A 20,271-nucleotide genomic window follows, 5' to 3' on the forward strand; every position below is an offset into this window, starting at 1 on the left:
CAGCAACCTGTTGAAATTCGACCTCCAAAGTCAAGTGTGAGCGATCACACTGACTTGAAACACCAATCAAGCACCTCAGATATTCAAGAGATAAATGTCATTGGTGGTGGTAAATCCAAGACGTCTGATGTCGGCTCAGTGACATCACAGATAAAACCGACTGTCTCACCATCTCCTAGCATCAGGTCAAGACCTCAAACGTTTACTCTAAAACTCAGATCGACTGGAAAAAATGTGAAGGGCTACGTGAATTTAAATGAAGGGGTTGGAACGCCGGCATTCACTAGCAGCCCTTCTGGATCGGCCCTGGATCATATATCCCACGTGTCTTCAGAAAGGGGAAGCACTGGTACAGGAAAATGCTGGAAAACCATCTATCACCTGTTGGATTTGTATGCAGCCATGCCAGACACTAAAACTATCACTCACAGGTATTTAGAAAATTCAATTTTTTGGTAATATCTTACACAGTATAATTTGGCCCGTTTTCGAGATCAGATCCATTAATTATTTTCAGTATAGGATCCCAGGGAACAACTACTATTTCAAACTGTTGCAATATCGACTTATTTAAACTTCATTAAATTCTTGATCATACCTATGATTTCTGGAAATTGAGGAAGTTCAAATAAAAGATTGATACTTTGCAACTAATGACGTATAATGAGCTTCTTTAATTAGGCCTTAGGTTTATAGTACGCTTTTTATAGTTTGATATTGCAATAGTGCCAATTTTGTAGATTTTCTATGGCTACGGGAGATATTTCCGAATACTATAAGGGTAACAGAAAGTATGACATCCTGACTGAAGTAAAATCATCCGATGAATTCGACAAGCAAGGCCAAACTACACCTTTACCTATTAAAGAGGCAAATGAAAGAACTAAACTCATGGTGTTTGGAGTTGCACGAATAAACAAAACAAAACTTCTGGCTACCCTTTCAGGGCTAAAATTGGACGCTGAAATAACTGGATTGCATTCAAGTGTTACATGTCGAAATAAATCTAGACCCGTTTCGTTGGAATGCTCGGTAACCGGTCAAGTTGGAAGAACGTATATAAAATTATTGGAGGGGGTCGCTCCCAATCAGCTACAGTAAGATTTTCTATTCTGATTCATTGCCATAGTTTTGGTTGTAATTAAAATTGATTTTGAAGGACTGTCGTCAAAACAACGGTTGGAAAATCTCAAGCTCTATATTCAAGTGTTAGTAAGAAGGGCAAAGATAAAAACTCCGCACTTTTTACAATTGGGGCGGTTATTATAGAAATCCCTCAACATCCTGTTGCTTTACATGGCATGGTTACTAGAAGCAGTAAACAACTCAGTTCCACGTTACAGGTATTCAAATTAAAAGAAATGACGATCATAATATTGCTTAGTTAAAATTTCCTTCATTTTCTTTAGGAATTACGAGTGACGAGGACCTCCAGTAGACTTTCTAGGGGTCAGCAACCTGATGACGATCAGACTCAGCAAGATTCTCCAAGTCAACAAACTAAGGCGATGCCTAAAAAATCTATCAGTCGGCATCATGTCAACGAGTCTAGTCTAATCCAACCTCTAGTTGTTCAGTTTTCAATAATGTTACAGGTAGAAATATTTTGTGAGATATAAAGGTTTTGCTAACTCATACTGAAATTTTCAGAGTTTAAGTGTCACCGCTGCTCTTCTTCCTTCTCTTCAATCCCAATATAAAATGGATCAAGTAAAGAGTATGGGAACAACTGGTAACAAAGCCAAGTTCACCATTGACTTGCCCCACCACTCTCTTAGTTTTACAACAAAGTTGCCAGTAATTATAATATGCATTTTATTTTAAAACTCTATTTATTACCTGATGACCTTCTTTGTAGATAAATCAAGTGGCAGAAGTCAATCTTCCACCGGAAGCATGTATCTCATTGCCAGCAGTTCATGTTTCTGCAGAGTATGTACCAGAAGGAACAACTGGAGCACTTAGAACGGACGGTCACAAAGGCACCGAAGGTGTAGTTTTTAGACAAGGTGGTTACTTAAGTGCCCAAGCTGAGATTGGAGTTTTTGAACATAGTTTGACTACGGATTTGTTGAATCATTTAGTCTTTGTACAAAATATATTCATGAAGGTAAGCTTTTATACTTCGATATTCAACAAAAATTTAATTATTGTCTCTTTAGGAAGTGAATGAAGTCATCCAGAAAGTGTATGGGGGCGAACAACCAGTTCCCATATGGTTAGAAGATTCAGAAGAACCCTCATATTTGGATCGTCTCCTCTTCTCACTGATTATTATTGTTCAGAGAATACAATTGACAGCTACAACAGCTGGAAGCAGTGCGGTAAGACTCGAAACAGGTATGTTAAGCATCATTTTTGTGCATTTGGTCATACTGATACATTCATTCTAGGAGCTGTAACTTTGGAACTTTCCAATAGAGTTCAAAATGTTTCTGGTAGCAACCAGAGTAATTCTTCAGCGCGATTGTTTGGAAGAGCTCAAGTGGATTTGAATTTGTCTTTAGGGCAGCTTTTAAGGAACGCCTTATTTGAGGAAGCTGAAGCTGAACTCCAACAATTTGCTTTCTTTAATACCAGAATCGTTCTAAGAAATGCATTCCAGGTAATGCTTCTAGTCTTCTAAATAACTCCTTCTGTTAATTTTAAAATAATTTTCTTCAAGGATGAAATAGTTGACGGAAAAGATAAGGAAGTGGTCCTTATCACATTAAAAAGACCTCTTATTTATGTACAACCAGTTGCTGTGGATAAAGCCATCCTTGTTTGGCTGAATTACAAAAATGCATATGATTATTGGAATGAAAAACGAGCAACACTGAATCCAGATGTTCAAAATGCCACCCACCAGGTAACATTTCATTTCTCTTCTTCTGTGGGTCCCCTTTGCATTTTTTTGTATATATTTAGGTTTATGAAAAGCTTCAATTTGGACAAATAACAAGCCAGTTAAGTGCCCAACATTTAGGAACACTATTTTTACAACTCACTGTTGAAGACATGGGCATTTGTTTACCTTTGAATTCTCTTCCCTTGTCTTCCTGGGGACAAAGAAGCATTTACGAAGATAGCAGAGGAGCTGTTGTGGTAACTCTGGAGAACACCAGCATATCTGGTAAGTGAAATAATCTGAACCTTTGTTTTGAAATGATTTGGTACTTCATTTTTCTGTGTAGCCTGCAGTTCTGGATCCTTGGTAAGTAAGGGGAAATTTTCAAATCTATGTCTTCGTTTTGCTGATGACTTTGAAACGTCATTGGACGATTGGAAACCGGATATGACCGACACCAGCATTATGAATTTGTGTGTGGTTAGTGAAGGGACTTATGAAGTTTGCAGCCGCACCATTGCAGCCAAACATACAAACGGTAAGAGGCATTTAAGAACTTAACAAAAATAGGCCTAAATCGTTATTCTTGTTTTCTTCGTTTAGAAAACGCCAAATGGTTTTTAAATGTCCAATGGCAAATGGAGGGTGTTGATATCCATTTAGATATCAACGTTGGTAAACAACTGTCAGCCTTGGGTTACACTTTGACTTCCTTAACAGGAGCTGAAGATCCACCCACATCTATTCACGTGGATTATGACAGTGATGATAATGAGCCTACCAACGGAACAAGGACTTCTCAGGTAAGTGATACAGTGGGTACAGTACAAAATGCATTTCGATTTTAATTTAATTGTTTTTTTTCAGGAAAGTATACTACCATCTTTCCTTTTTGATCCTACCTTAGACAATAAACAGAGATCAAAACTGATAGAACGGGAAATGAATGAGCAGGCAAAAATCATAAATGACTTAAGATCTCTAGGTGCCTCTCACGGCACTATTGAATTGGAACTGAAAAGACTTCATGAACTTGAAGCGATGGTTTACAAGGACTTTAGAAGGTAATTTTAAAATGTATTAAGTTATTCTTTCTTTGTTTTATTAAAACAATTTATATAATTAGGGACATGATTCAAAAACTCAGAAGACAAAGTGTGAAAGCATCGTCGATAACCAAAGGTAAATTGGGACTTGGATCTAACGCCTATAGATCCAAGTCATTTATGGTTCCAAGTCCAATCGCCGATACCCATCCTGAAACCATGGAACGGTACAGATACAGGTATATTTTATGAAGTAGCGAAGACAGCATGCCTCAGTTTCAAATGATTACTTAACACAGACTACGTTTTACACTTTTTTTGTTATTTTTATTTTTTGTTTAACAAAGCACAACGAAATGTTGGCAGAAGGAAAACATGCTTCTTTTTCCTAAAATAAATCTAAATTGTGTGTTGAGTTTCTCTTTGTTCTGCGAACAGTTCGGAAACAAATTGTTTCACAAAGTTTTTCACACCTTACTCACAAAATAATCGTTAAAGCATGTATCACAAAACCCTTGACCAATTGATTTTAGTCCCGAAGACGGTCAAATAGGGTCAAGTAGCATCAATTCAGGTAGCTATGAAAGCTCACCAAAGTCCGGTCCATCAAGATCCGCTTCGCTTAGAGTTAAAAACACAGCAGGACCAAGGGTTACCTTTAGTGACGCGCAAAATATATGCAGGTTAGTACTTTCTGGTAGGTACCGATGTTGGTCATTGTAGAATCAAATGCTGAATTTATGCCGGTTCAGTTTTTCTTTTGTTAACAACATGGTAACATTAAACATTTGCCAGTACAATTAATTATTTAGATAGTGTTACACATCTAGATGTTATATCACGTCTGTTCAAAAAGTATCGCGAATTATGAATTTCCGCGAGTTACGTCTATTCGATTTTCGATTTTTTTGTGGCTACTCAAGTTCAGTCAAATTAAATAGTCAGTTAATTTTTGACTGCTGCCTTGCTTGTACGTATTTTGGCTCGTCTTCGATTTTTGCCTATTCCAAAAAAATGAATCAAATTTTGTGTGAAAAACAAAAAGTGCGCGGACGCATTCCGAATGTTGACTGTGGCACATGGTGAAGCTACCTTGGGCCTAAGCAACGTTTATCGGTGGTACGAAATGTTCTCAGAGGGCCGAGAAAATGTGAACAACGAAAAGCGTGCCGGACGCCCGAGCAGGTCACTAACAGATGAAAAAATTGATGAAGTGAAGAAAAGAGTATTGGTCAATCGTCGAATTACCGTTAGAGAAGTTTCTGAGGACCTAAACATATCGATTGGCTCCTTCCATTCAATTTTTACCAATGATTTGGACATGAGTCGGGTCGCATCGAAAGTATCGAAATTGCTCAATTTCGATCAAAAACAACATCGCATAAACATTGCTAAGGACCTTTTGGACTCTGTCCGCGACGATCTAGATTTGCTCCAGAGGGTCATAACTGGTGACAAATCATGGGTTTACGGTTATAACGTGGAAACCAAAGCTGAATCATCTCAATGGGAGCTGCCGTACGAGCCAAGCCAAGTGAAGCCTTCCGCCAGAAACGCCCGGATTTGTGGAAGAACAAAAATTGACTTTTGAACCATGATAACGCCCCTGCTCACACATCGTTGCTTGTGCGCGAATTTTTGGCCAAAAACAACACACTAATAATTCCGCAGTCACCATATTCCCCAGATCTGGCCCCTCTTGTTCCCGAAACTACTTTAAGATTGAGGAGATAAAGACGGCATCGAAGGAGAATGATTTTTTAAAATAGTTTCAGGATTGAAAAAACGTTGGCACAAGTGTATAATATCTGGTAGGGATTACTTTGAAAGAGACAAAGTAGATATTCATGAATAAATAAATAATTTTTGAAAAACAAAAACACAAAATTCGCGATACTTTTTGAATATATCTCGTACATATTTCCACTTCAGACATTAGTGTAAACCGTAGATAAAATAGTTTTCCGAGTCTGAATGTGAAATTTTTTACCTGATAATAGAGCATGGTAGACTCCTCTCCTTCAAAGGTAGGACGTTGCAACTGTAATAACTGTTGTCTAATAATATCCGATTTGAAACTGTTTGGTTGAATTTTTCCAAAAAGTTCCATTTTTGTTATTTCCTTTATTTAAAAATTTATTTCAAACATTCAGACAATCATCTCTGCCAACTGCAAGTTCTGAACTCAGTCTTCCTGAAGGAAACTTAGACTGGGTAAGCCATTTGAACGTGGACGGAGAAAAGGTGGAACTTCGTAAAAAATTGCCCACTTCTCATGAGTTTGATGAAGGATCATCTTTTATTGGTTCCTTTACGAGAGATCAACACTCAACATCAAATATCACTCAAGGTGGTTTGAGTCAAACTTCAACTAGCCAAAAGCAGCAAGAACCCAACATTGACTTGGAACTCGATGTCAAAGTGTTTATAAATAGTGGGAAGTGCGTTCTTCATACGAAAGACAGCACAAAAGAAGAAGAAATAAAGATGTAAGAAATTTAGTAAGGATTTTTTTTTGTTTCTAATTAATTGTGATTTAATTCTTCAGGAATCGGATGAGGAAGGATAGAAGCTGTTCAGCTGGGCTTCTGGAGTTTCCGGTTCCCGCTGGGAGTCCTGATACTTCTAGAAGAAATAAGGATAAACTTACTGCAACTGCTAGTTCTTCTAGATTAAGAAATACTCCACATAGTACGTCACTCGTTGATTTAACTATATTTCATATACCAGGAATGGACGTTAAACTACATTATCAGTCAAAAGTAAGATACACCAAAAGACTTTTTACTATTGTGAATATTTATTTATAATGGTATTAGGTGATTCTGGATGATGTTGAAAATGGCAATCAAACTGCATCTGAACCTTTTTCACCGCAATCTCCCGATTTTTCTCAATCATTTCCTCCAAGAGGCTTTGGTGATTCGTTTTCACCGAAAACTACCCAATCTGAAGAAGAAAGAATTGAAAACGCATTTAGAAGACACGATTTCAGAAATTCTCCAGTGGAAGCCACAAATGGAACTAAGGTAATTTTTGATATCCTTTGTAATACAATTGACCTTTATTTAATTTTGTTTCTTGAAAAATTTTAGGACGAACCCCATTCATCTGGTGATTATGCAGTGGCAGATCTCAAACGTTCTGCGTCTTCTCATGGCATTTCCAACCCCAACTACGCCTGTACTCCATCATCTTCCAGCAGAAGTAGCGAAGACAGCATGCCTCAGTTTCAAATGAGTGTGACACCCCCTCATGGAATGTATATGGTGTCAGGTGCTGGAGGGTTGGGCTTTAAAAAATCGGGAGTGAAAAAAGCCAGCTTGTTCGCTTGGATGACGTTACAAAGCATTCCTGAAGAAACCATCATAAGCCCGCACATTCTGGAATTCTTGGAACAAACTCTTGAACCCATACCAGCCAAAACGAATTTTAACACCACAAGTAAGTTTTTCTTTTTAACCCTAATACATGCGTTATTTTAACTGTTCTTTTTTTTTCAGCCAATACGTCTTTGTTATCTGACCAAGACGCTATAAATTATGGTCAGTACGTGTATGCCAGTTTTCCTGTAGATGTTATCGTCTACTTCCACATGCAGCCCAGCACGTTTCGGTTCAGTTGTCTTCCCGTCTCAAGAGTGGAGTGCATGCTGCAACTTCCCTCTCTCGATATAATTTTCAGTTCTAAAAGGGCCGAAGATGAACTTTTACAGAGGTAGGCAATTTTTTCATTATGTTATTATTGTTATCTCTAAATATTCATAAAATGTTGAAATATTGATTGTGTCACTCATTTTGTTTTAAAATGGAACAGTAGTTTGGAAATTACAGGACGATTTAAATTCAGTGTTTCTGAATCATATTTCATGTTTAAAGAATTTGGGCAAAAACTAACTCTAAATATGTGTTGGCTCTATCTAAATAAAACAATAATTGACCTAATTATTAACAGGCATTTTTTAATGTTTTTAGTTTCTTTCCATTTTCTATGAACTTTAGAACAATTGGCTTAATATTTAGTTAGTTATGATACCTTTAGACTTGTGAGACTTGAAAGATGTTCCTTATTTTCATTCGTACTTTAATTATTCTTGTATATATACACTTTTCATTTCTAAAAAGATTTTTGGGGAAATATTTTATGTAAATTCGAGTAACTTAAAGAAATCTTCTTCGAATATGAGCTATTGCAACTTCTAGGGACGGCTCATTTCACCCGTAAAACACGTATGTATACGTGGAGTCAGTAAAGAGATAGGAAGTATGCTACTTCATTGTTTCTCGTAAGTGAAAGGGTGGAGCGCCACACTTCATATCTCTATGCTCTCGATTACGTTGGTGTATGTACGTATATACATTAGGGTGACTCTCGAATTTTGAAAATTGAAGCATTAAATGATACACATAATGTAGAGTACTGACTGCTGAGTAGACAATCCATTTGAAATCCATAAAATAGTCAGTAGAATTTCAAGAATTCTTTTCTTGAGGATCTACTCGTTCTTTGAATATTGAGTCAAATGTTGATATGCATGAATGAAATTATACTCTGACGCAACAAACTGCTTACATTCAAAAGTAAGAGTAGCCCCTCAATTTAAGAGTGACGATATGCTTCTGAGCGGGAACTCAACTTTATGCATACATTTTCTATCAAGTTCTTATTTATGTCTATCTTCATATTTTCGTAAATTGGAAGTTGCAGAAAAAAGTGAAGCTAAAAAATTATGAACTTAAAAAAAAGATTATATGCACCAATTTTACGATAACGACGTGGTCAAAAAAAATTAGAAACTTCGTTAGGTATGAAATATGTTTTTAAAAGAATCAATTGGGCAAAATTGTTTATCCTTTTGTAGCATCTTAAAAAATCATTGTTATAGTGAATTTGGTGACGATACTCCCAACACTGCCGCATCTGCCGTGGGTGGGCTTAGTGTTACTGGATGTATGTCTGACTTTTCGGTTTATATTTTTCATCCCTACGGTGGTAAAAAGTCCGCTTTGAAAGAAGCGCAATGGTCACCATTATCGGACAGTGAAAGAAAAGATTCATTATCAATAAACGTCGAGTTCGTCAAGTTCCATTTGTCAAGATCGAGAATGTTAAATTTTCAGCAAGAAAATTTAAAAGGAAAACTGGGATCAGACCAAAGCCGAGCAGTTATACGTTTTTCAAGTAAGTTCACTTTAATTTATCTAATTTAAGTACCTGCCCAATGAGAAATTGAAATTTTTGTTAAAAAGAGAAATTTTTCACCCATGCTTATTTTAGCAGATCTGAAAAAGTCGCTTTTATGACTCTAGCTTGAAAATATCGAATTGCAGGGAATTTACTAATGAGTGAAAATAACAGGAATAAAATTAATTATCAAAACTGTATTACAGACATTGTTTCTTTTATGTGTTACCGTTTTTGCTCTCCAATTTTTTTAAAAATCAGAAGTTACTTTTTCCAAGTTAGATAACTTTAATTTCAAACAGGGGAAACTCAAGGAAATAATTTGTTTAGATCTTTTTATAAGTTACTTTGTTTTATATATTCTCACACAACTAGTAAAAATGCAATTTTTTTATTACCCATGGTTATATTTAGAGTTAATAATTTTTACACTATAAAAAGGTAATGTGTAATGTGATCGCCTTGCAGGTAAAGTTAATTTAATTTCCTGTTTTCAGTTCTAAATAAAGTATATCTACTAGGTAGATATGATTTGTTTTGCAAGGAAAAACTGACGAATATGTAAGATAATAGCATTTTCTGTGAGGTGAATATTGATTAGATAAATGTATGATTATTACTACGTGCGGCGGAAACGTTGATGCCAAATGCATTAGTAAATTATATAATAGTGTAACATTAATGTATTGTCCTTCCTAATTTGTTTTATCACAGTTACTAACTATAGGGTATCATCTAAAAAATTTTGGACTCAGTTTTCTTTTGAAATTACGTATTTCATTAAATTGAATTGTTTTGATCAAAATATTTTGAAAAAGGAAAATAGAAAAATTCTACATAAAAAAATCTATTAAAAAACCGTTACTATCATCCTCATAAGGTTTTGAGCCAATCTTTTCCGAAAACTACAAAGAAGTTCGTAATTAGTTCATGCCACAAAAAATGTTCTACAAAACCTATCTCGTCTATTTCTTACTGACATTCATGACGTTTTCTGTTCTCCTATTCCTTCTGATACCTCTTCTTGTGACCTATTCTACCTACTTTTAATATCTTTCAACGCCCACGTTTTGCACAGGTACAGATAAACAGACGTAATTTCTTTTTTTTTTGGCAAAAGACCCCAGTTTACATTTCTATCGCTTTTTTCATTCTAAATTATCCAACTTGTTATACGTCGTCTTCTATTCTTATCCTATCTTATTTTATTTAAGGCTATCCTACCCGTTTTATGCTAGATTCGTAATGCTGCCCTGTCTTTAACAAAATCTTCCTAATGTTTACTTCTTTACTTTATTGTCCAAAGTCTATAACTACCTGTTGCTCTTTATATAAACATCCCTACATTGTTCAGTATTTTTATAATATTTTCCCATAAAAAATTATCAAGTTTTTTCTTGATCAACAAATTCTATGTTCTTTTTTTTTTCTATCGGTTTCAACTATTACATGTAAAATGTTCCCCTACTTCTTCTAAACCTGAATTAGTCATCCATTAAAATTTCTTCCGTTCTTTTTCTATTCTTTCTACCTTTGTCTGTACCAGTTTAGATTTTAGAGCATACATTTTTCTATTGTTGACTTCAGCATTAAAAAACGTTTTAAAATTTTAAAAAGTCTATTAAACAAAGTCATCGGTACAGTTTTCCTTTAACGTTTAGGTAAATTCCACTGACATTTTCGAGACTATTTTCAAAAATATTAGAAAATTCAACATGCCACATGACATACCTAAAAATAATTTAAAATGACCGATTTCTACGTCAAACCTTTTCGAGGGAAAACGGCTGCATCAGGCAAATAAATCAATACTTATTTAAGAAAGTTAATATCTTACGATTAATAATTATGGAACATAAATTTGATATCAACTTAATTTCTTTCCACTACGGATTACCTCACCTTACCAATCGTATGTAGTTTAGTGGTAGAGTACGTAACGTTAAAAGCCCGGGTTCGATTCCCGGCGAGGGTGTGACAGCAACAATAAATATTTCGTCATTAACTTCAGGTAATGTATTGCGAAAAGATATTAAATTGATTTCCCATTAACGTTTGATAATTATAAAGTCAAATAAATAACTATTTCTATGATTTACCAAGAAAAAAAAACTCGTTTCGATCGAGCCTCGTATACTTATCAGATTTTTTAAAAAAGCCGTTCGTTAAATGTGCGCGCAAGGCCGCACAATCGACCCGTGGTTTATGCTCTGAACGAAACATCGCTTTTCGACAATTCCGGCTTCACCTTCGGGCCTATTTCAAGTTCAAGTTTGCTTTTATTATATCGGGACCTCGTTCGCGCGTACAAATCTCGCGACATTGGGCCAAGGCTTTGGCATTGATTTTTTTTTTCGCGCGTCAGTGAGACCTCGCTTCAAGAGCACGGCCTCGGCTGTGGAGGTTTCTCAATGAACTTCACCCAGATATATCCCCGGCTTCCCGGCCAAGGCTATCATCCATGTAGGTACGGCTGGGCAAGGTCGGAGAGCTCGGTTCATCTGTACTTACTATTTTTGATTTTTTTTTTATTGACCTAACGTAATGGATAACGTAATCTGTCGACGCTGGCGGCACGGTACACGCTCTTATTCAGACGTCATCCCAGTGGTACCGTTATTACGTATGCGATAAGTTGTTACGTTTCACTTTGACCTCCAAAATTCGATTAAATAGAAGATAAATTGCTGTTCAGGAACGAACAGTCTACGTATATATTCCCAACTATTAAGCTCGTTAGGAAAATACTTAATCTACTGAAATATGCAAATATTTGAATATCTTCATTGTTGATCTCTTTAGAAAACCAGTAAAAGTTTGGTATTGGTATTGGAATTACTTTGTAGAATAAGTATGTAAAATGAGATTGGTATATTACGATATACCCAAAACCGCAGGAACTACAAGGGTGTTTCTGACAGACGGGTATGACAAAACTGTAAGGGTTCCATTTTTCTCAATTGACTTTAGAAACTAAATTTTTCATTGTTAGTAAAGCTAATTATCGTCCCAAATAGTAAGGTAACCACAGTTTGATCTTTTTTCTGTATAGCATGGGGGGGGGGCGGACATAGGGGACCACGGGCCCCCGGCGGTACAAATGTGGGGGCGGCAAAAATGATTTCTTCAGTATTAGATAGAATCGGGTCTACCGAGAAAAGCTGTTTTGTAGCTAATCGAAAAAACGGCAAGCCCATATAACAAAACCTGAAAGTCGAATGGTCGAACCCTAACAGTTCACTTTGTGATAGGGATGAAGGCCGTTATTTTAGTCTAAGCTCCCATAGTATAAAAATATAGGTCGCAGAATTGTAACAATTGCATAAAAACAGAAACATGAGTCTGGTGTACTACAGATTTCGCCTATGTGTACGTATATTTATAAGCAAGACACCTTTTATATTCTACTTACATTTAGCACTACATAATATTATTGTAAATTTGATAAAAGCCAGCCATCAGCAAAATGATGCAGAATCCTCAGTTATTGAAACTTATTGCAACAGTATGGAAAGAAAACGACAATAAAAATACTGAAGATCCGGTATAATCTATTTGAAGAGCCGAAATCTTTATAAATCCTAAGATGAATCCTCAATATCCTTTTGGTATAAGGAGAGCTATTTGTAAATAATCTCATGTATTTTCAATTTTTTCGATAATAATAAACGCTTTTTACACCTTTTTACTAAAAAAAAAACTTTTGGGTGTTTCATTCCCACCAACCAGTAATGCTGGTGGGCGGGTAGTCCCTCCAGACTATGCCGGAAGGTAGGGCGGAAGGCCCTCTTCAGCCCGCTTTCAGGAATCGTGGGAATGTATGGGTGGTGATTCTGGTGAGAAAGTTGAGACGGACGAAATGAAGACAGAAGAGACTGCAATCCCGAAGAATTTAAGTCAAAGATAGGGGGGAGGGCAAAAGGCATAATTGTAAAAATAGGAAGAGCGGTAAATTCAGGCTGCGCCCCGGGTGGACATACACCTCCACTGTGTCCTATCCTCAGTTAATATGCGTATTTTCCTATAACTAGAACATCCCACATCCTTAACTATTTGCGAACAGTAATCTAATCTAGATCTACTTCTGCTTCTCTTAGTTCCTGTTTCTATTTCTAATACGTCTCTAATTATTTCTTCTTGCCTGAGAAATTGTCCTACCAACCTATCTTGCCTATTTCTTATTGACTTCCATAGCGCCCCCTGTTTTTCTATTTCTTCTAATACCCCCTCATTTTTAAACTTTTCTATCCACAGTATCCTCATCATACACGAAAAAGAAAAGAATTTGCATATTATACATCATACGTGTATTTTACATGATGTAATAAGAAATAATTTTAAAGGTTTTAATTATTTAAAACAATTTTTATCCAAAATCTATTTTCGGTTCTAAGTTAAAGTAATGAATGATTTATAAGGTCGAAATATAGGCGCTCCGCAGAAGATTGTTCTTACCTAGGTTTAATGAGCTTCTTGAGACAAACCCCTAAATGCATTAAATAGATTAAATTTCAAATTGGGGCCATATAAGCCTTTGACTAGACATATAGTTATAATACATATTATTGGTATTTATCTAAATACCAAAACGTATTAGGATAATAAATAAAAAAGCTTGTTAAATTAACGATCTGAAAGAACTGGACAGGAGATTTCAACGTCATCCGCACTTTGTTCAAATTTTACAGTAACATGTTCAAAAAAAAAGGGGGGGGCTACATTTCTAAGTAGGTAAACAGTGCCAGAACGGGGGTTGATACAGAGTGTGAAAGTGCTCGGGGGGTTGATACAGTGCTCTATTATTTTTTGAAATTACGTTATCGAGCTAGTGCTCAAAAATATGTAGAATGTAGACTTCAGCATACTAAGCTGAATTCCTGATGGGCGGCACGTGAATAGGAAGGTTAGAACTATAAGGGTGGCGGACAAGGATTAAGTATGTAGAAGTATTTTTTCTTGCTATATATCAGATAGTTTCAGTGTGCGTAAATGTGAAGGATGCTTTATTAGTTCGACCTCCATTTGGGATAATCTTTTCAGAGAAACAAGATAATAAGTAGATAGCGTATAATTTATAAATTGCGCCTATTTTGGTTTCGGACGCGTGTAATCTTGATAACAATTACAAGGTTTCTTAATATTATATAATAATACGTACAGGAGTATTAAAGTATCAAAATTGTACAAAGTTTATTTACATTTTGTTCAGGGTATCCTAAAAAGTAAAAATTGTATCTTATACTATACTCGAAAAGATCTTAAAAGATTTTAACGAAGTTCAGAAGATACACGCTAAATTGTCTTTTGTTCCTTCTTAGGCATTATATTGAAAAAAGATCAATTTTGTATATATATACCTGTTCTAAAACTGTAGGTATATATAGTTGCTTCTAATTTTGAGCAAGTACGAAATTTTACGACTCTTTCTCTCTCTGAAATTAGGCAGTATGCTTATGCTTATAAGGTCGTAAGGTTATTACAACTTACTGTTTTACTGTATCTTTGCTAAATTAAACATTCGTAAACTAATTATTGTTTCTCTTGTAACAGCTTATAGAAGAAGAAAAAAAACCTTCCTTATAAATAAGTAAATAATACTTTGGCTGTACCCAGTGTTGAATTATTGAGCTAGTATGCGTTTCAGGACCCTTGTCGTTCGTGGTTCACTTGCAAGAAACTATTAACGGGTTTTCAGATAACGCAACATTCGAAACTTATCAACTTTCCTCAATTATTTAGATCTTAAAACCTCACACAAATACACTACATAAATTCCAACTATACAATGACAATTCTAGGGTTTACTAAAAGGATTTTAAAACTTATAAAAGCCTTTTATTCTTTAGGCATATTAAGGATTTACTTTAAGGATGCCTAATATTTTCCATGTACGCGCATCATCGATAAAATATTATTTCTTTCTTCTTTCTGTTTTGCAGTTATTACTGACATAGGTTCAGCATCGTTTAAGTATGATATGAGACGTCTTACCGAAATTCTTGCCTTTCCTAAAGCATGGTACCGTAGATCTATAGTCCGAAGACTATTCTTGGGCGATTTAAGCATGTCAGCAGCTTATAATGATGACGACGATTCCATGTTAAACTCCTCAGGAGTGTCCTCCCAAAGACATGAACCAAGGTAGATATTTAATAAGATTATTGACGTTTTCTTATATATCTATAATGATTTAATTATTCAAAATCAGAACCCCAAAATCATCTGAAAAATCACCATTACTGGGAAAGGATAAAATAAAATCCCCATTAGATGCCGATGCATCCAGGCAATCCAAATTTAGAGAGAGTGGTAGAACATTTAGTATGGATTCAGGAACACTTCCCAGTCCTGAACATAAAAATTCAGCAGCCTGGGAAACTCTTGTGCTGTTTGCACTTAATTTTAAGAAATTAAATGTCCACATGAATATGGGAAACGTCATGGGTAATGTTTGGTAAGTTTAGCTGCGGTAAAAATAATAATGTATGGAAAGGACATAGTAGAACTTGACTAACATACATCTATTAACCGCTGAAAAAATCTGATAACCATGTACTTAACTAGTAAATTTTCCAGTTGGTTAACAAAAGACTTTAGAAGCGAAGGACGTCTTAGCATAGGTTCAACTGGTCATAAGAACATGTATATTGCTTTGGGATTGGGTGGGTCTGGATTGGATGCGAAAGGTGGCATTGTTGGTGGTAATATTGAAATTGCCAATATTGATACTTACAGTAAGTTTCATTCTGATTCGATTAACTTGAAAATATTACCTATAATAACAAAGGGTAGCAAATTTAAAAAATTCTTTCATTCTTTGACTCATTCTAACACCTCATCGTTACTAAATGGAAAATGGATAACTAGATATGGGAGAATAATGATAACTATAATTCTATTTCAGCTCATATCAAAGAAGAACCTGATTTAGAACCCGATCACACGATAGGATTAAGACTGAAAGCATTAGAATTAAGGCTAGATTACATGGCAACGTCTGTTCTAATGACCAGAGTGAGTGATCTAAGTGTCAATTTAAGAGATGAATGGAAACTGAACAAACCTACGGGTACAGGATCTTTTATACCAACAAGAAGGTAGGTAATACCTACACAGGAAGCAATAGTTTTACTATTTTTTAGTTGTTTTTAAAATTTTCTTATAACTGAAGAATTTATTTCGGGCAGTTAAAAGATATATTTTTGCAGGCCTGCCAGTATTTTTATTCATGGCGATATGAACTGGGACCAATTACAAATAATGATTTCAAAATCATCAACAGCCGATTTACTAAAAATGTTCAACAAACTTGAAGAATTCTTTTCCCAACAATTTAATAGCAGTAAGAGAGCGTTTAGTGGATTTTCCCAGGCTGCCAAACCTCCTAAAGTAACACCCCAAAAAAGTAAGAACAAAAAAATGGTTATTCAAATCTAAAGTTAATGTTTTTGCTTTCTTTTTGCTAGGCCGAGAAGGTTATCCCAATCAACAACAACAGCAGCACATGATAAATGATGCGAAACATCATAGACATTGGCAAAAAGTTTTGGCAAAAGTTGCCGGTCTGAAATTAAGTACCATGCACATACCATTACCACCGTATGGAACGGTGTTGGGAGGGACGATGGAGTTGCATGGAAATAACATCTCCTTAGCATGCTTCCATGGGATTAACTTCAAGAGCAAATCTTGGGCCTTATTCAGTTTAAAGGAGCCATGTATAACATTTAATACCGAAGCCCAAGAAATACCATCTGCTACAGGTAACATTTATCACAATAATAATTGATCAATTATTCTTTGGATTATGAATCAAGGAGGTAGCTAGGAGGTTCAATTTCTAGATCTAATAGATTCAATAAATGGTACTTTCTTTAGGGAGTTTGAACTGATTGGATAGAAGTTAGAATTAAAATCTACTGGTTGTATGATCGTTTTTCCTAAAGTTTTTTTGATTAAAAGAAGAAACATAGCTTTAAATATGTCAACGCTTTTTGGAAATATAAAAAAATTTAGTTATGAATTATTGCACACATGAAAAAAAAATTTGTTTTTGTTAATTATCCACACCATGGGCATGAAACGTAACTTGCTTTTTATTATAGAGACCCCACCAGCTCAAGATGTCCACATTGTGCAAACATTGACCTGCAGTTTAGGTCTAAGCACTTATAAGACCCATCATTCCATGGCTACTGTTTGTAAGGTATCACGAAGTGTGATTTTCCCTCCACAGTTCAAAAGTTTACAGGAATGGTTCCATTATGCTTTTGCCAGTAGTCAGATCGATGGTAAGTTTTCTAAATTCATAATTCTGAATGAGTTTTACTTTATTTTATTTTTATAACGTAGAAGTGGATCGATTCCCATCACTGGAGAAAGAAAAAATTGATGGCAACAACTCAATGGAAAGGAATCGAGGAGGACAAAAGTTGGTTGATCCAAATCATAATCGAGAAGTGATATTTGCACTTCCTAGTCTTCAAATACACCTCAAGACTGAACATTTACAAAGTTTTAGTATTCCCGATTTATCAGGTATTATCAGACGATTCAATTTTTGGGTGAAGAGAAAAGGGCAATGTGGTTTAATGTTTTCTTTTGCAGGGGAAAAACCGGTTGTGGAATGCAGTTTTATCACAGAATTCGAAGATCACATTTTTGTCACGGTGGATGCTGAAGCGTTCTTTTTCCTTCACGATCTGATTACGTCATATTTGCAAGGAAGAGAAAAACTGGTAAGTGAATCTGTTTCCATTTTTGTTATTTGTACCTTTATCAGAAAATATTTTGTAAAACATCAATCTGGAATCCATGTAGGCACTACATCACATTTGAAATATAGCAGTCGTCTTCCATCTTTTTTTATGTTATTAGTAATAATTCTAAAAGATCATTTTAATGTTTCCATTTTTACGAGATTTTGACATCAATCTAATCACAGTCAAACAAATTTAATTTACAGATGAGTTCCTATATGGAAAAACGTGTGAGCATAGACGGTGACAAATCCAGTCCAGTCATGTCTTCGTCATCTTCAACGAGCAGTCAATCGTCTCAAGTCAAAAAAATATACGACGATCCTTTCACGAAAGACTGGCGAAATTTCAGTTGCAAAACGTGGCACCTTGAGCCCACAGTTCGTTTGCTGAGCGTTGCTGGGAAATACATAGAACCATATGGTATCGATTACATTTTGCAGAAGTTAGGATTTTCGCACGCGAGAGTCACCATTCCAAAATGGCTACAGAGAGGATTCATGGACCCGCTGGACGCCATATTGGCCGTTCTTACGCTCAATATGGTCGTTATTATCAAAGGAGATGGGCATGGAAATAAAATTAAAGAGAGAGAAGATAGGAATGAAACTAAGAAGTAATATGTACACAGAAGGTACTAAAACCAAAAAATTACTCTCTTGAAGTAGGTAAATATTTACTGGATTGTAATAATAATAATTCATTATAAATGCGTGTTATTATGTGACAATTTACATTTATAAATGTGTGATAACTGTGTTTATTCGTTTAAAATCGTATTTAAATGTATTTAGGTTGGTAGATATAATATAAAAGATATTACAATTAGGTAGGCATGTAGAAAAATGGCTGTTAGTAGTTTCTTTTCATTTAAATTTATCGAATGGTTAATACTTACGTTAAATAAAATTTTATAGATACCTACGACGGTATAAAAATGTGTTTTATTAAGTGAAAAAAATGAAGTTTTAATTGCAGTACAGAAAATATTTACTTCATTCATAAACTAATTAAATGGAATATTTTTTTCCCCTTTTTTAGGCCCAGGAATAACGTACACACGCACACACGCACACACAAAAATACAAATCAGTTTTGAAAAGAACGCAAAACTTGGTAAAAGAAGGAGGTTTTTCCGATAGTATTTATATAGATACAATGGTAACAAATTAAAAAAAAAAATTCTAGTGATGATTAAATTTGACTAAAAATGATTACGAAATTACACCTTCCTCTACAGTACTGAAAACTGAAAAAAAGGAAAGCAAAATAATTAATACTGATAATTCTTCGGGCGTCAATTGTCCCCTACTCTATCCATACACCATCATCATCATCATAAGATCGTCAGTCCAAAAACTGGTTGAACATGCACCTTCTCTCTTTCCTATCCTGACCAATCTTCGCGTTTCCCCAAAACTGTAACAGCCCCCATCTTTAACTATTTGCGAACAATAATTACTAACCTATCTCGCCTATTTCGTATTGATTTCCATAGAGTCCTCTGTTCTCCTACTCTTTCTAATACCTATTCATTTCTAACCTTCTCTACCCAAGGTGTCCTCATCATTCGCCTGTAACACCACATTTCGAACGCTTCTAATCTTTTCTTTTCCGCCGCGACCACCGTTCATGTTTTGCACACGTACAGCACCGCGATCCAAACAATCTTTTCCGAATTTCTAAATTAATCGTTCGCGAACATAGAAGTGACTTTTTTTTATTGAAGGCGACTCAATCCTGCGCTATCCTCTGCTTTGTATCCCTACTACTCCTTCCGTCCTGACTTATCTGACTTCCTAAATATCTAAAATCAGCCACTTCTAATTTTTCATCTTCTATTTGCCCTTTCGCTACTTTTTCTTCCCTTGCATACCAGTATGTTTGTTTTACAATTATTTACTTTTATTCAATACTGTTTCCTCAATATCTCTTCCATTTTATTTAAAACTGTCTTTAACTCCTCTTTCCTAGATGCTAATACTGCTATATTATCTGCAAGTCTAAGCATACTAATCTTTTTCTCCTGCATATCTACCCCTACAATAATTGTACTGTCTTTAATGATACACCATACATTATTTAATGCAATTTTTTTTTTGAAATTTAAATTCGCTGTTTTCAGTATTTTCCAAAATCTACCATCATATCTTCCTTCAGGTTCTACCTCAACTAAATGTACCCTAGCGAGTTTGACGATATGCTTTTCAGTGAACAAGTGAAAATTCTAGAGAGAGTTCCGCTTTTTTTTATAAACGACTCCTTATTTATTATACATATTTAAGCCCTTTTAATGAGTTCTCAAAAATGTTTTAAAGCTGTTATTGTTTTTCATCTTCTGCAAAAATAGAAAACGTAAAAATAATAACTTATTTTCAAAAATTTCTCTATATGCAATTTAATTGTTAATTTTGTTTATGAAAAGTATGTTTCTTTTATTAGTGGAATCACC

At 35.2% G+C, this 20,271-nt stretch overlaps 1 protein-coding gene across 1 annotated transcript; it reads left to right on the forward strand.

Annotated features, from left to right (window-relative positions):
* Nucleotides 1-3: 3 nt before the first annotated feature.
* Nucleotides 4-18,730, forward strand: LOC108741618 (uncharacterized protein KIAA1109-like; the record flags this gene model as incomplete). Its single annotated transcript, XM_025977470.1, has 31 exons — nt 4-431; nt 741-1,097; nt 1,160-1,343; nt 1,410-1,595; nt 1,651-1,797; nt 1,859-2,110; nt 2,163-2,340; nt 2,394-2,605; nt 2,666-2,851; nt 2,911-3,115; nt 3,177-3,368; nt 3,434-3,633; nt 3,698-3,894; nt 3,957-4,115; nt 4,410-4,559; nt 6,030-6,365; nt 6,425-6,638; nt 6,696-6,905; nt 6,972-7,320; nt 7,380-7,593; nt 8,762-9,057; nt 15,000-15,201; nt 15,269-15,514; nt 15,637-15,794; nt 15,965-16,157; nt 16,269-16,465; nt 16,527-16,823; nt 17,166-17,351; nt 17,413-17,598; nt 17,668-17,798; nt 18,026-18,730. Coding segments are annotated over 31 exons (7,062 nt in total), but the record flags the coding sequence as incomplete, so codon positions are not given.
* Between the last annotated feature and the right edge of the window lie 1,541 nt (nt 18,731-20,271).

This window comes from Agrilus planipennis, unplaced genomic scaffold, assembly GCF_000699045.2.
Source record: "Agrilus planipennis isolate EAB-ADULT unplaced genomic scaffold, Apla_2.0 scaffold296, whole genome shotgun sequence".
In the NCBI taxonomy this organism is placed as follows: Eukaryota; Metazoa; Arthropoda; class Insecta; order Coleoptera; family Buprestidae; genus Agrilus; species Agrilus planipennis.